The sequence below is a fragment of the Opisthorchis viverrini genome (assembly GCF_000715545.1).
Source record: "Opisthorchis viverrini unplaced genomic scaffold opera_v5_374, whole genome shotgun sequence".
Classification (NCBI taxonomy): domain Eukaryota; kingdom Metazoa; phylum Platyhelminthes; class Trematoda; order Opisthorchiida; family Opisthorchiidae; genus Opisthorchis; species Opisthorchis viverrini.
The window spans coordinates 169,790-187,584 of NW_008752035.1; the positions used below are offsets into that span (position 1 = coordinate 169,790).

General features: G+C 44.0%; 1 protein-coding gene across 1 annotated transcript; it reads right to left on the reverse strand.

Annotated features, from left to right (window-relative positions):
- Positions 1-6,163: 6,163 nt before the first annotated feature.
- On the reverse strand, positions 6,164-9,737 carry T265_10529 (hypothetical protein; the record flags this gene model as incomplete). Its single annotated transcript, XM_009176924.1, has 2 exons — positions 6,164-6,370; positions 9,681-9,737. 2 exons carry the CDS (start codon positions 9,735-9,737, stop codon positions 6,164-6,166), a joined length of 264 nt encoding a protein of 87 aa, XP_009175188.1.
- Between the last annotated feature and the right edge of the window lie 8,058 nt (positions 9,738-17,795).

The window sequence follows — 17,795 nt, forward strand, 5'->3', positions numbered from 1 at the left end:
ATCACAAACGAGCTATTCAGCTGGGTTCCAGGTGAGTCTCTCGAAAAACCAAATTAGTTTGCAAATGGACGTATATTCGTCAGCTGCTTATACAGTTCGAAATCCTATTCAGATTGTTGTGGCTTGGTATCTCTCTTTGTGATTTGAGAGATACACGCTCCGAATATAGAAAGAATCAAGAGGGAATCTGACTTCACGGTTAATTGGCTATCCGGAATTCACTAATCCTGCTTTGCTACACCAAAGGATCGAGTTTTGCCCATTCCCACACCGAACGAATGTAGCCACCACACCAAGGACAAAGTGTAGTAAAACAAATGAGTGCCTCACCTGTTTTGGTTCCTCGGCCCGGCCGTTCTAGTAATCAGGTCGCTAAGCCAACTGAGCTTTGCGCTCCAAGAAAGGTACTGTAGAGAGTGGGCAGTTCTAGAAAACGGCGGTCTTCCACAGCGGTTTCTCCCATGCAGACTGAGTATGCAGTTTTGAAGTGACTTGGTTTCGTTTCAGAAACGTTTGTGACAATCGGTAGATTTATTGCTGAGCAATGTTTCGCTTCGTCAGGCCAAGTGAGTGGATTACGGAGTTGGTCGAGATTTAAGGTAGAAGGAAAACCAATCAGCTAAATCAAGCTAAATCTCTGTTGGACGTCGGCCGAGGGATTTTCGTGTGTTAGAGTGATTGAACAAGTGTCGGGTCGGCGGGGAAAACTACATGTGTTTGGGTCCAGCCTAGGCTCTAGTTCTTCTGGTTCGGTTCATTTGATGGTCCCTCTTGACCGTCGTTTGAACCTTCTGTCCGTTTCGTTTGAATACCCTTATTTTGGATTCGTCCGTTCTCGGGTGGGATGCAATTTGTGGAGAGCATAACAGCTGACCTACAGAGAAGTTGTCAAGCAGACTTTTGAATTCCAGTGGGTGGAGTCTATAGTCATTGCTGGTGTTTCAGCGGTCAGATGTTAGTTTACATCACCCACTCGAATAGTCTTCTGCTGCAGAGATGGTGGACTAAACTTCCACTTTCAGTATACTCACTGAACGGCTTTTATTCTGAGATTCAGACTCTGGAGATCTTGTATTTTAGTAACAGCAGGACAATATTTGAGTCCAGTACTTGTTTTTGCGGAATTACCAAAATCATCGCTGTGGATAGGATATGAAAACAAACAAACTCTAAAAATCCTGTACCCTCTCACAAGTAAACAAAAGTGATTGTTTTCAGGCACTCGGCAGAAATTTGAACCCGTCAACAGAGCAGTTTATCTCCGGGGAATTTCGCGAAGCTACTATACGGCCTGCGAGTACCGTTTTGTTTTGTCCCGCGACCTGCGCAACTTCTATCCTACGGGACCGAAACAAAAATACTCTCTCTGAAACAGAAAATGGTCACACGGTTTCTTCCGGGGGCTGTCATAAGCGGAAACACGGAGTGCTTTGTCGTACCGAATTTGACAGCTCTTCCAGTCAATCACTCCCCTAATTCCCTTTGGACATCTGCGTGACATCCACGTCTAATTGACTGTGAAAGTCACGCGCAGGAGTCGCTAATGGTACTGACAGTCCCTAGATGGTTCATTAGGAGGGCTATATAATGAAGACAAACAAAGTGGCATAAGCGTATTACCATTCCAGATGGGTGTTTTTCTTTTCATAGTTAGATTTCAAATCCAATGCTCCTTCATTATATATTAAAAATACATAAAAATCGACTGGGCATTAACAATAGGGTATTTCCAAGTTTCAAGAAGTGTGTGTGACCCTATATTTTGTACACAAAATTAAGATGGATCAATACCACGAAGGTCATGGCGCATAATCCGAAATTGGAAAGAGATGTCGCATTACTAGGCCAGGTAATTTTCAAACTGACGACAAGGAGACATATCTGTTGCACTCGATGTTCCTTTTTATGCATAAAAGATGAAGTGTCGTAAACAAAATATGTGCTTGTATGCCCTTTTTGTTCAAACCTCCATGTGATGGTACCCGTGATTTCGAACAATCCCAGCTCGCCTCCAATCTCGAAAGGAATTAGGTCCGTCAGTCACAGAGGTGAAGCAACATTGTTGACAGATTTGATATTAAACTGTCATTTCGGAAATTGCTGTCATGATTTATTCCACATGTTTTGAACAGTGAGAAAACAGGCCTATGAAAAAATGCAAATCGCCAAGAATCTGTCTTGCCGAAGTGCCTTCATATCGTTCCGGAATTGAGAAGAACCAATCTGATGCAAGAATGTGGATATCAGGAATCAGCTGATGCTGCATCCCCTTCGATATGTGCTGTAAGCATGTGGTAGGCACGCACCAGTCTTCCCAAAGTAATAGTACAAATCACAGGCGCTACAGAAAAACTCATATTTTAACCGAGCTACACTGGGAACAATGTTTATCGTGCATCATTCTCACACTGCCATCCAGAGCGCCAAAGACGATTCGGTTTTCTTGACCTTGGGCACTCGCTTGAGTTGTTTCGTTTTTTTGGGCCGAGAGTTGAGCACGAATAGTTGAAAACAAAGTGCAAATGTGTATGCTGACCCATTCGTCCCGGATGTTTTGACTCCTCAGACTTCCCGCTTCCGACAGAATCAGATCACAGTTAGGAAGCGCTCAACCTTGAAGTTTGATTAGGACTACGTTAGGTTAGAACAACATGTGGGCGAACAGAATCATTGGAAGGGAAGTTCAAACCCATCTCTTGCCTGACGCTTCCTCTAAAGACAATCCAGTGGTGAGAAACTGCTACCGAAACGGATGCTGCACTTCCGCGTGGGCTTTTCTCCAAAAGATTGCCTCCTCAAACGAAACTGACCAGTCCAAGAATGTTAGCACGACAAAAGGCTTCCGTATTGGTTTATTTGTATCAAGAGTAGAGTAGGGTGAATGTTGATGGGAAAAAACCGCGAGCCTGCCCGTGGCAGATGATGACCAGTTGACTTGTGTTTCCAAGCTATTCTAGAGTCTGCAAACAGTAGAGCTCTAGTCAGGCGGCTCTAATCGGCTGCGATTGTACCCAATATTGTGCAATAGTTTTGAAAGGCGAGGTTGAGTTAGAGCCGAGTATGGTGACTTTAGAGACCACTCAAGCTGTAATTTCGCCGTTCACCACGTCATTGTTTGGGAGCGAAAACCAAGGATACAAGACTTGAAACAACGGTAGAATTTTGAACGTATTCGCGCTCTGTCTTCAGTCTTCAGCTGACCATAAATCGATTGCCTTGGGAGGGGTCTCATGTGGTCTCTCCTTGAGGACACTTCGGTACAGCTGGGTGCGATGTAACCGTAAAGTCTACTCCAGAAACGCTCATAATGGCGACTGATCGAACTGCTTACCTTGACAGTTGTACCCTTTAGCAAACATACACTCATTTGCAAACTAATTTCGTTTTGCGAGAGACTCACCTGGAATCCAGATGAATATCTCGGTTTCGATGTTTTCAGTCAACTGAATGTGCTGCATCAGGCCGCCTCATGTTTCAGTCGCTACGATATTCGGGATATCGCGGTACATGTATATCTTTGTAATGTACTACTCATAAGGTTGCTGAAGTTTGGTCTCAAGTAGAACGTAAGGTTGACGGAAACTCGGGGACTGCGCCTACCTGATGAGACCAAAAAGGGCAAAACCCGTCGTGGGCTGTCGACGGATTTTCAGCAACCTTATGAGCAGTGTATTACAAATATAAAATTGTACCTTTGATTTCAGCACCGATTATCAGGTTTTCGTGGAGGATATCGTCGAATCGCTAAAAACCCTAACAACAATATGTACCACGGCTGTCACCCTGAAGACAGGGAGTCCGTCTTTGCAAGCTTCGGGAGGATATCCTAGAAAGAGTTACCTGTAGGCCAATACGAAGTTTGGCCGAAGCGAATAGGTAACTGTATTTCCGTCTTGCAAGATGGGTGGAAGCACGATCGTCCGCAAAGAACAAAATTCCTAGCCTTGTCTTGTACGGCCTCTTTTCGACCTTCAAGTGCTTCTGGCCAGTTATTAACAGGCGTGATGGCATCAGACACAATTCCTAGTAGATTCAGAGCAGAAAGTTTCTGAACAGCAGCAGTGCGACCGTAACACTCGTGAGATATTTTGAGGCCCTCGGATAAATTGCTCCGTCCTCCAGTGAATCTGTGCTCACTTTGAATACTTCGACCAGATAGTTTGCTTTCTACAAACATGTTTTCTACAGTTCCTTTAGCTCTCGCCTGATTCCGGTCTTCGTAGATGGACTGGAAAAATATATGTTCACGTGAGATTGAAGTAACTCTACTGGATAGTATGTTTTTTAAGTAATGTTGGGAAAAAATGACCGAGACTAATCCGAAATTATTCGAATTCGGTCTCTTTTGCTGTCTTATATCTACTAGAGGTACTGATTTGTTTGCTCCCAAAAATTTCTCGTTTCCTGTTTTAAATCACTTGGCCCTTTTCAACTCATTACTCATCATTCATTTTTCAAGGACGGTTAAATTTCTGGTCCTTACGTCGCAACGATCCCTTCAGCCTAATGAATCCGGAACACCTTGGCGAAGTTGTTGAATAGGACAACCTGTGGACGACACCCTCTCGTAACTTCCGTAATAAAGACCGACCTAATAGCTTCCTGGTACTAATCCTGGTTGGCCGTAACCTCGTCCAATCACCAGGAAGCTTCTTCAGTGGCAGTAGCAGTGGTAATTGGACCCACTTGCTTACGTTCATCGCTCCAGGTCCGAAAGACCTGAGTACGTATTCCCGTACCTACTTTTCAAAACAAAATTAGGCATCTAGTGCTCTTCCTCAGCCAGCCAACCTGGCTGTATTGAAACCAGCTGGGTTGCTATACTAGTGTTTCAGCTCCTTGGTTAAACACTCGGTCTGGCTTTCCGACCTGTCACTTCCATCCATGATGGTTCTTAAGTATTAGATTCCAAATTATGGTCAGTTTGCAATTTTGGAGTTTTGCGGGATAGGTATTGTGTTCATAGTCGCACCACTCTCGTTTGAACGTTCGTGTTCCTGTCCTGGCGTAATTATTCCGGCGCTGGACTCGAGTTCCGCTCTTATTAGAGCTCATCAGCGGTGCATATCCACTGACCGTGCCGGGATTTGAACCCCGGACGTGTGACATGCGAGGCCAGCGTGTTACCCCTATTCCTTCAACGCACGTTGGACGCATCTGAATTATCACGTCTAAACAGACGAACGTGTTCACACTTGAGCGATGTGATTTGCGTGCCCGGCTCGTCGAACGACGACCCAGTAACTGTCCTGGTTGTCAGGTAGCGTGGCACACGCTTGAAACCCACTGAGGAGCGTTTTGGTTACAATTTTGGGATTTAGCGGGATAGGGCTTTAGTTCATGGTCAGTTTATCTTCACCCTTTGCTTCAAGGTTGCTGACTGGTTCAACCTCCACATTCCTAATTCGTAGCAGTTGCTACCGGTTCCGTAGCTGAACTATCCGTGCTCCTATCTGACGATCGATTCACCCATCTTGATGCAGCTTCGCCAAGACCAAATATTTGAGAGTATGACTCGCTAGGAAGGGGGAACGGGATCAGCCCAGCTCAGCGAAGCAAACAAATGTGTAATTTCCAAGCTTCATATACTGATGCATATAGTAGCTGCTTTTTGATCGTCTCTTGACTCACAGCATAAGTTGATGCACCGCCGATCACGGTCAACCTGTGGGTGATTGAAGGCTTTTACGGCCAGCTCTTTCCATCTCCTGTTTTCTCGAGGAACGTAGCACTGCTGTCCTTAAAGATTTGAAGATGATTGCTACCTAAGGGTAACGTCTCTTTATTTTAACACTGTTGTTGAAGGGACTTTCAGGAATGGTAAGTTCTTAGAGGACTTTACAACAAAAGCGTATGTCACAAGGGATCTTACAGACTCATGTTTGATGGCTCTTCGTCAGTTTTCTCGACATGAGAAGCGTGATGAAGTAAACTCTTTGTAGTAACGGTATTTTTTCTCAGCTTAGTTCCCGGTCCGAGCCTCCCAAGCTAGAGTTCCCGTCAAAACGACCACCAAGAGTGTACAAGGTATATTAACGCCCAAAACGAATTCAGGAACACCTGTACAGCGCTTCATATATATAGCGTAGGCGGCAATAACTTTCTGGAAATTCTGACATGTTTTGGATGCACCATTGGCAACCGGCATTCGGCCAATACTGGGTCATGATTGGCTGTTGGGTCCAGACTTTCGACCAATCAGATCTTGGCTTGATGCCGGACCGCCATGCGTCCGGAATTCTTGGCCAATCTTGCGTGAAATGGGCTTCTCGGCCGTAGCAGCATCTGAGTGCGAGCGGTAAAGTGGGATCCGTGTGGAATTCCACCAAACGCTTTTGACCAGTGAAGTTTTACCAAAATCAGTGCAACACTAGAGGCCGACAGCATAACAAAGTGGTGGCATTCGGTCAGGTTCGGTTAAGTCAGCTCTTAAGGGACAATAGCGAAACGGATGGACGCTTGATATTCTTTCGTGATGTAATAGGCCACAGGTGAGTCTTCGTATTAATCCGAATTTCTCAAGTTTATTTGTACCGAAAGCTGTTTTGTACAGATTCCTATCCGAGGAATCTGACATACTGTTTCAAACTAGTGAACAATCACGTGACGTAGATCACCGACTGACAATCGTCTTTACCGGTTGTTGATCTGCTTACCAAGCTGGGTGGACAGGTAAATCAGTTGCTGACCTTGGAGAACATGCCAGTTGCCCCCGGTACCTGGTCTATCTATATTTGCCTTATTTCCTTGCCTCCCTGTAGAGTGCCGTTGGACTGAAAAAGCCTGCAAACACAAAAACATGTATTGACAAATGGGGTCGCCATCAAAAAATCAGACACGCGGGACCTCAGTGGCAAGCATCCAAGGTCTGAAAGTAATAATCAAGTCTTCTTTTTCATGCCCTAGGAAAAGCCGCAAGTTCGAACGACTGTGCCCGTTGATGCACGTTATTCAAGGTGACCGAATTGACTTCCAACCCAATGGCCATCAAACTTTCCTTCATGAAGATATACTGCGATATCTCGAATATCGTGCCAACTGAAACATGCAGCGGAACATCATAAACGAGAATGTCACCTTAGTCTATCGTGAAAACCAAAATGATTTACAAAATGAGTGTATTTGCTGAAATTTCCTTCGTTTACCGGAATCCATCCCATCCAATGCAAACTTTTAATGAAAGCATGAAGTATCGAAAAACCCTAGATAAAAGATGAACGTGTAAAATCCTGTTTTAGAGCATTGTCATGCTTTACAATAGTATAGTTCTTTGCCGAACAAGATAACCTTGGCTGTGTTCGGTCGACGAAGCTTGGAGTTGCTTTCTCCCGCAAAAGCAATTTAGACAAATAGCCTGGATGTTGCCATAATCACTCAACGGCAAGTGACGTTGGTTTTGACTTGTGGTAGCAGTGTGTAGCGGTATAACTATCAAGGGATTCTGGTGAATTTAAGCTGCGTTCTCCTCAACATCAAATCAATCAGCGTATGAGTAGTTGTCACGTGATACGTGAACTTGGTGTTCAGCTGGTCAATACGAGTGATACGGATTCGGAACTAAGCCAGGCCCGGGAAAGTGAGACTTCATTAGTGAGCTGCGTAGAGCCTCATTAAACGAGTGAGTAGTACTAGAACCCTCTGGATAAAAACCGTCATTTCTCGATGACATTCCTGCACAACTTTACCTGAATATTGATAAATACGATAAAAAGTACTATTCAGTTCTTCGTCTTTAAATTGAGCTTGAAAACAAACGAGACAAGCTCTAGCCGGGTGATTCTAGATACACAGACTCAATATTTAAGACAAGAAATTACGGAAGTTTTCACTCGCAGTACTTGTCATGTTCACTACAGTATCTTTAGTAAAGTACAGGGTTGAAAAAATGCGACAAACGAACAGGAATAATAGGTTGGTTACCAAGAGAAGGCGACTGGTAGACAATACGCCCCAGAAAGAACAATTAGAGCCTAATAGTGTATTTTCTGAAATTTCCTTCGTTTACCGGAATCCATCCCATCCAATGCAAACTTTTAATGAAAGCATGAAGTATCGAAAAACCCTAGATAAAAGATGAACGTGTAAAATCCTGTTTTAGAGCATTGTCATGCTTTACAATAGTATAGTTCTTTGCCGAACAAGATAACCTTGGCTGTGTTCGGTCGACGAAGCTTGGAGTTGCTTTCTCCCGCAAAAGCAATTTAGACAAATAGCCTGGATGTTGCCATAATCACTCAACGGCAAGTGACGTTGGTTTTGACTTGTGGTAGCAGTGTGTAGCGGTATAACTATCAAGGGATTCTGGTGAATTTAAGCTGCGTTCTCCTCAACATCAAATCAATCAGCGTATGAGTAGTTGTCACGTGATACGTGAACTTGGTGTTCAGCTGGTCAATACGAGTGATACGGATTCGGAACTAAGCCAGGCCCGGGAAAGTGAGACTTCATTAGTGAGCTGCGTAGAGCCTCATTAAACGAGTGAGTAGTACTAGAACCCTCTGGATAAAAACCGTCATTTCTCGATGACATTCCTGCACAACTTTACCTGAATATTGATAAATACGATAAAAAGTACTATTCAGTTCTTCGTCTTTAAATTGAGCTTGAAAACAAACGAGACAAGCTCTAGCCGGGTGATTCTAGATACACAGACTCAATATTTAAGACAAGAAATTACGGAAGTTTTCACTCGCAGTACTTGTCATGTTCACTACAGTATCTTTAGTAAAGTACAGGGTTGAAAAAATGCGACAAACGAACAGGAATAATAGGTTGGTTACCAAGAGAAGGCGACTGGTAGACAATACGCCCCAGAAAGAACAATTAGAGCCTAATTTAGTCTTCAAGACTAAAGCGTGATTGAGTGCATTAATGCGACTGGGTTTGAGAATTATTCACAGGACCAAAGGTAGGCCAGAATGGTCGCAATGAGTTGCTTGGAACTGTCACGTTGAACATTCAAACGAATGTCGCCTAAGTTACTGGAGAAATATATTCTAAAGCGTTTCCGATGCGGTTGAAACTGTGACTGAGTATGCTGAATCCGCCAACTGTTTGTAGACCGAATAACTTCACCAATCAACGGCGTGAGAAAACGCGTCTTATAGTCCTTGAAAGGCTATTGATTGACATTCACGGCGCTGATTGAGAATCACCTCACGCTCGAGTGCAGTGTACTTCGACCGAATGCCGGACTTTTCTGTGTAGATGTCCCTCAAGCTAGCCACTGTCCCAACAAGTTTCTTGGAGTTTGCTCCATTATGACGACTTTTCAAGCATAAATTAGGAAACAATCTCTGATTTTCCGACTGTATTTCCATAAAAAACCATAGGTGTAGTTATGTTCTTGTGAATTACGACGTCATTGCAATGTCACGGAAAAGAACCGATTACCCATGAATACAACCTCCGCTTTTAATACTTTTAACTTTGAAATTGGTATAAAAAAAAGAAAAAAAAGAAAAAAAGAAAAATAATTGTACTTTACTGTGACAAGCAACGTTGAAGTCAAGAACATTCATTACGTGCTGATTTTCGAGTGAATTTCTGTTACTAACTGTAAACAGTCGGTAAGCACATACACCTCCGGTTGGATCAAACTCTCAGAAACCAAGGAAACGTGACAGCGGTCATTCTGGTGCTGACACGTCTGTTCAGAGTCTCTGTAGTGCCAGACTCACCTGGAACCCAGCTGAATCTCTCGTTTGTGATGTTTCCAAGCAACTGAATCGCTGCATCAGGCCGCCTCAAGTTGCGCTCGCTACAATATTCGAGGTATCGCGACACATGTATATTCGTAATGCACTACTCATAAGGTTGCTGAAAATTCGTCGACAACCCATGATTTTGCCCTCCTTGGGGCTCATCAGGTAGACGCAGTCCCCGAGTTTCCGTCGACTTTGTTCTACTTGAACCCAGGTGAGTCTCTCGCAAAGCCAAATTTGTTTGCAAATGAGTGTATTTCGCTAATTTCGTGCAATTTGGTTTCAAGTAGGACATAAGGTTGACGGAAACTCGGGGACTGCGTCTACCTGATGAGCCTCAGAAAAGGCGAAACCGGTTGTGGGCAACCTTAAGAGTAGTGCATTACAAATGGTTACCTATTCTTTACACCGCAAATCAGCATCATCCATAAGTCACTTGAGAGGTTGGAAATATTCGGGACCCCTGAAAACAGAAACGTGGCAAAATCTGCATGACCAGATCTAATGGCAACTGAGTTTCCAGACATCTGTGTTCAGTATATCCCATGTACCTATAGAAGGTGAGCAGATTATGACTCGATGAAACCTTTGAAGGTAATAACCAATTAGCTGTGCATGACATGGGGGTGTTGCCTCCTTGGGCTAATTTCCCATGCTTTGTTTCGGTTCGCACCTAGCGTAATGACGTTTGTGTTTGATCCAACACCTAAGGACACAGTGCATCAACATTTCAAAAGCCAGCGCTTGCGACTGTCCTACAATCGATCAATAATCTGGCTGGTGCATATAACCCAATCACAGCTCATCTGACTAGGGTGTGGACTTGATCTAGTCATCTGACTGCCAAGGAACATCAACATTAGGGTGTCAAACACATTTCGTGGCTGCCGTGAAATTTGCAGACAACACCACCTGACAGCTTGGCATGTCTACATGAGGGGGCTAACAGTAGAGTCGAAACACAAATCTTTGGGTTAGGAACGATAGTTTATCTTTTCAGACGCTTTAAGATTGTTTGACCACCCACATCGATATGACACTCATTCATTATATGATGAATTGTATTATTATTGTTATTATAATCATTATTATTATATTACCTAATGTGTGCGCTAAAGGTAGCCTTTACGGGAGAATGTCTAAAAGTTACTCTGCTATCATTAGTAAATTTTATTCACAAATGTGGAAGTCAGCTGAATGGCTAGTGAAATCCAAAGTGGACCACTAAGCCAGGTTTCGATTTTCAGCACTTGTCACAATCCTAGCAAATGAGTTCCACCTCTGTAGTGGCGACAGATGGATCTTGTCATTTACCATTGAAGTCAACCAGTCGGGGTTGTCGGCCTAATCTGAAGTTGTGGAGATCTTAACTCGGTCAGATTGACGTCCGAGCTCCCCAAACGGTCATCATCATCATTACTGTTAGCTGTAATAACCGCGTACTTGTCGTACAATAGTTGTAGCTGCCACAGTTTCGGGAAAATGGGGTAGGTAGCTTCGAATTGGAGGCGGGGGCTGATAAATTAGTGCGTAAATACAGTACTGTAGGTGAACTGTTAAGTAAGGGAGTTATGCATTGAAGGCACTAGCTTTGATGCATGGGCGCCATTGAGGGCGCGACTGGGCCATGTCTCTAACCGATGATATGGACCGTCTCGGGGTCCCCATCCGGGAAGACGGCAACGACCAGTAATTGCTTCTATACTTCACTGCCAAGTCATTGTTTGACCGCCTCTGGCTCTCTTCCACCCTTCATGTAGTTGTGCGCAAAGAGCCGTTCGAGGGAGTCGGTCGACTGGTATACGAAGCACGTGGCCAAGCCAGCGGTTCATCTATCGAGAGCGAGTTATTTTCCCGAATACCATTCCACCCACTTCAGAACTGCTGATCCGGTGTTCCCACCAGATTCGGGCAATGCTCCGGAGACATCGATGGTCAAACATTGAAAGTCTTTTGATGTCCTCGGGGCGGAGCGGCCAGGTTTCTGATCCATATAGTAATATGGAGCGCACCGCAGCATTGTAAACTCGACACTTGACAGAGAAGCTGATGTCACACCTACGCCACAGGTGATGCAGGTTTACAAAAGCTGCTCTGGCCTTCCCAATCCGGACGGAAATATCATCTTTCGCGAGACCCCAATCGGTACTGAAATTTGTTCAACGTGTCGACTAAATCAATCTAAGAGCACAATTTCAAGAATTAAATTCGAATCAACCGAGCGTTATTGGTTTCAGAGAGATTGAAGATTTGAGAATTTAGGTAACTGAACCTCAGTGGCTTCAAGTGGAAAACGATTTGTTTCGAAAGCGATATTTATTCGTCTCCGGACCAGCGGAGCTTTCCCCCATGGAGAAGAAAGTACTGTTTGTTTTCCTATGGATTGGCATCCATTTCTTGCTTTACTTACCAGGTCAGACTAGACCGACAGACTTCCGCACGCTTAAAATCTTTACTTACTCTATGCCTCTGCTCCATCAGGATTAACTCAGCAGCTATGCCTTTTTACAGCGAAATGATCAACGAATACTGCCCAAGAAGAATAGTCTACTTGTATTTGATTCCTTCGCCTTTCATTAGCTACTTCACTGAAGCTAATATACTTCTGGCTAGATGGGCACATAGCTTCTCAAGAGATAGATCAGTTTGCTCGTCACAGAAGCCTTCTCTTATTGAAGGAAGAATCAACCTCTTGGTGGCTCATCCACAATCCTCTGCAAAATCTGGTGTTCAGTGGAGCACTCTTTCTGAGAAGCTGTCCGCCTACTTGGTTTCTCGTTACGCAAGATGGTAACTTGATCCCCGTCATTCACCAAAGGCAAAAATCAAAGCTTTTCATCAACACTGTGATGGATTCGGACGTCGCGTTAAAATTGTCAAGCAAGCTGAAAAGGCAACAGAAGTTTTCCAACCGATGCGGTTGCAAACTGCGTTGTATATTATGTTGACCGAGTCCTTTTTCGTTATTCACTGACTAAGAAGGGCGAAACCGGTCGTGGGATGTCGAAGAGTTTTCAGCAACCTTGTGAGTAGTTTCCTTTATTAAAACACTTATCTCCTTCTGAAGAAACCGTTATGCGGGATTGACTTCAAGCGTCTCTTCTCAACAGTGGTCGCTGCATAGTGTTAGAGCTGAACTGAATTAACTGGCGTTTTTCAAAGAACGCTGGCATGACTTTTTACGGATATGTTGATCACGATGTAGGGATATTCTGTAATGTTCACACTGGAGATTACTCTCTGTCAGTGAAGCCAATCTACCTTAAAAAGGCGAGAAACACGTTGTCCCGGATTCATCCTTGTTAAGAATCACTAGCAGTTCGTGTCCGATGTAACTCTGAGAGTTTCGAATTCGCCACCTTCCGACCTGTCAGTGACAACTACCGTTTAGCCAACAGCGGCATATCAACAGTATGATTAGCTCTCACGTGGACAAGACATACGAGATTTGGTTTTCACGAGAGACTCAACTGAATCTATCGTTTATGATATTCTACAACTGAATGTGTTGCACACAGCCCGCCTTATGTTTCAGTTGGCACGATCTTCGAGATATCGCAGTACATTTTCATAGAGGGAACTACTCACAAGGTTGCTGAAACCTCTTTGACAGCCCACGACCGGTTTCACCCTTGTTGGAACTCATCATCATAAATGAGAGATTCAGTTGAGTCTCTTGTGAAGATCAAACTGATTTGCAAATGAGTGTATTTCTGAAAAAACTGTCCAATTTGGATTCAAGTAGAACATAAGGTTGATGAAAACTCGGGGACTGCGCCTACCTTGTGAGTCCCGAGAAGGGCGAAACCGGTCGTGGGATGTCGGAGAGTTTTCAGCAACCTTGTGAGTAGTTTCCTTTATGAAAATATACTGCGATATCTCGAATATCTAGCCAACTGAAACATGAAGCGACCTGTGTGCAGCACACTCAGCTGGAGGACACCGTAAACGAGAGATTCAGTTGAGTCTCTCGTGAAAACCAAATTGATTTCCAACTGAGTGTATTACTCGAAAAAAGTGCAATTTGGGTTCAAGCAGATCATAAGGTGTTTGGGTGCATAACGTCGATAAACCTTGAAATAGATCATATCCGAGGCGCAGCCACAGGTGACTGGGCTTATTGGAATAAAAGTTTATCATTTGCTTGACCAAAAATACTCCAAGTGACTGTTCATCAGTAATAGTGACTCACTCATTCAACCCAAATATTATCGATTTCTGATCAGACTTGCATGATCCATCAGATTCGAACTATAGGTTGCCAAAGGTCAGTTGATGTGGTTTCCATATCCAATAGTTGGTTGGACACAACAAAACCGTGTTGTGACGCGTAGTTTACCCCAAAATCTTCAAAGGCTCAGACGGCAAGCTTCACTTGGTGGTCACAGCATATGGAGAGTCTGTAGCCACACGGTCACCCACATACTTGAATGTTCGGCCTACAGTCGCTCACTCGATCACGAGGCTTGTCTTTTTTTCTCATACTCACAAGCCATGTCACATTAAACTGACTCATCGGACATCGATTGTCTGCACCGCCTAATCAGCGTAGCAACCACTCATGTGCCGACGCGCCCACGTACACGCACTGGGACCTACATAAAGGGAAACCGAACCCAGTCAATACACACAGACTCGCGCGCGCGCAGGGAGCAGGAAGTCAACCTCTCCACAAGTCCACGGACAATTATGGAACACGTGTAGCAATCGAACTGCGGAGAAAAACACGTTCCCGCAGTTCGGACTTTCACCAAGGCACTCTCACAGACGACAAGTTCCTTTTTTGACTTGCTCCCATTTCGCATTGTATTTATTTTTATACGTGTCGCAACCCACCAGTGTCAACCATGCAAAAAACTATTAGTGCACACACCTGAGTTGTATTATGGCTATCATCACCTCTGCACTAATACATCCTCCTCAAGAAGTCTAACGGAATTTACTCATTTGACTAGCAATATTTGCGATCATATGTTCTTACCATTTAGATGGATGCCATAAGCCAATAAAGTTTATGAAACAAGAAGTCTTGACCGGTCACTTCATTTCACAACAATGACCCTGACTGATATAGAGCTTGTCATACGAAATCCCATCCTCGGCGGAATAGAATCACCGATGTTAGCAGAACGGCCGAATCTGCTCAGGATACACCGCAGTTGGATATGAACCCACGAGTTTAGTAATCTAATATTCGGATAACGGCTACCTGCGGCCATCCTACCGAGAGACGCAAAAGCCGATATGATATCGACGTCTTATATTTATTGCCGGTGAAATTCATTAAGTGTTTTTACCAATATATATATCTATATGTATATATTGGGAGCATTTCTAGTTAATCCACCTCCAGCCGGCTTCTCCGGCCCATACCAAATGACCGTGTTCTACAATTCCATCAGTGGTACTAGGCCAAGTGCTACTCGATTCACATCACAGCAACCAGCAAATGTTTTACTCAATGACAGTATTTAAGTTGTATTCGGAACATATTTTCTTTATCCTGTCTCACTTGATTCCCCTGCTGTTGAAGCAACAATTTCAAAGATTTGATTCACCAAATTAGTTACAGTGCTTCGCATTTCTACCGTAGACAAACAAGACGCCTTCGTAGACCAGGTTCGTTCTAGTTCGACAGTAGAATTCGAGGAAACTTGTGACACATAAAAGATGACTTGTCCCTTCCATGCCATTCTTGAGCATCAAGCTCCGCGCTATCGGCTCACCGGACACTATTCAAGTGGGTTGCCGACTTTGGACTGAGTTACTTGTTTAGACCGCGTGTGTTCAGGATAACCTTGTTGTTGTTTACGTTATGCCTTCGATCACGCAGCGAGCAAACGATAATATATGCGGGCTGTGATGATATTCTATCCCATTGTATTTATTTTTATACGTGTCGCAACCCACCAGTGTCAACCATGCAAAAAACTATTAGTGCACACACCTGAGTTGTATTATGGCTATCATCACCTCTGCACTAATACATCCTCCTCAAGAAGTCTAACGGAATTTACTCATTTGACTAGCAATATTTGCGATCATATGTTCTTACCATTTAGATGGATGCCATAAGCCAATAAAGTTTATGAAACAAGAAGTCTTGACCGGTCACTTCATTTCACAACAATGACCCTGACTGATATAGAGCTTGTCATACGAAATCCCATCCTCGGCGGAATAGAATCACCGATGTTAGCAGAACGGCCGAATCTGCTCAGGATACACCGCAGTTGGATATGAACCCACGAGTTTAGTAATCTAATATTCGGATAACGGCTACCTGCGGCCATCCTACCGAGAGACGCAAAAGCCGATATGATATCGACGTCTTATATTTATTGCCGGTGAAATTCATTAAGTGTTTTTACCAATATATATATCTATATGTATATATTGGGAGCATTTCTAGTTAATCCACCTCCAGCCGGCTTCTCCGGCCCATACCAAATGACCGTGTTCTACAATTCCATCAGTGGTACTAGGCCAAGTGCTACTCGATTCACATCACAGCAACCAGCAAATGTTTTACTCAATGACAGTATTTAAGTTGTATTCGGAACATATTTTCTTTATCCTGTCTCACTTGATTCCCCTGCTGTTGAAGCAACAATTTCAAAGATTTGATTCACCAAATTAGTTACAGTGCTTCGCATTTCTACCGTAGACAAACAAGACGCCTTCGTAGACCAGGTTCGTTCTAGTTCGACAGTAGAATTCGAGGAAACTTGTGACACATAAAAGATGACTTGTCCCTTCCATACCGTTCTTGAGCATCAAGCTCCGCGCTATCGGCTCACCGGACACTATTCAAGTGGGTTGCCGACTTTGGACTGAGTTACTTGTTTAGACCGCGTGTGTTCAGGATAACCTTGTTGTTGTTTACGTTATGCCTTCGATCACGCAGCGAGCAAACGATAATATATGCGGGCTGTGATGATATTCTATCCCTAGCTATGTTGCCTGATTCAGACTCCTAGTACAGCGGAATAGTAAGAAGATAAGGTCCCCTGGACACAAGTGTACTGTTGCGAACAACAGGCGATAACGGAGAAATAACAATGCATATATATCTCTATAGTTTGACCTTGAAAAATACCAGAGGTTCGTTAGGACACACAAAGATGTAGTTTTTCGAGATATTGGTATCCCCGACAGTCACGTGGCCATCACGGAGAGTCACAATTCAGGAATGGCGTTCCTTTTAGGGCACACAACTTGATTCAGATCACGCCATGATGCGTACACACCTGGGAGTTTGTTTCCCTTCAGGCCTTCACAGGTAGAGTCAGCAACTACCGTTGTTCAACACTAAGCCCGCTCAACATCTCTCTACAGCAAGCTAATGCGGGACTAGTGAAAGGAAGAAGGTCTCCGCTGCGCACCGATCCACTTTGTCTGAAGAACTACCGTAGCTCAACACTAAGCCCGCTCAACATCTATCTACAGCAAGCCACTGCAGTACTAGTGAAAGGAAGAAGGCCTTCGCTGCGGATTTATTGATTACAAAATACCAACCGAACAGTTACAGACTATTGGACAAGGAGGCAAACTCTCATATGCATCTGATTACAAAACTGAAAATCCATATTTTCCTTGAACGCGTTTTCTTGAACTTTCCTGGATATTCATTGACTGTTGTTGTTCAAGTTCAACAAAGCCACAAAGGGACTCCACAATTACGTAATGGATCCAACGTTTCAAGAGACGCGATGCGGACCTACGAGAAAATATACTACTCGCATGCACTTCCATCAGTAGTATCACCGTTACACTAGTAGTGAGCATGTGGATGAAGCACAGCAAGTGCGAAGGGAGCTCATCTACCGGCGTTCAGTGCTCCGATGCAGACGGGGAACCTTTAAACCATCATTCTGAATTGAAAAGTCGACTCTGAACAGGTTTTCATAGCGACCAACCCAAGCATCAAACGTTATGCAAGCCGAGGGTTCAGCAAAATCCATTGATACTACCAGCGATTCTGTCAAACGACTGTGGGACGCTCGACGCAGACGGTGAAGCAAAGGTATTGTTTGTAGTCGCTCCGTAAGTACTTTTATGAGTTGCATTTGTTGCTCAAACATTACTCTG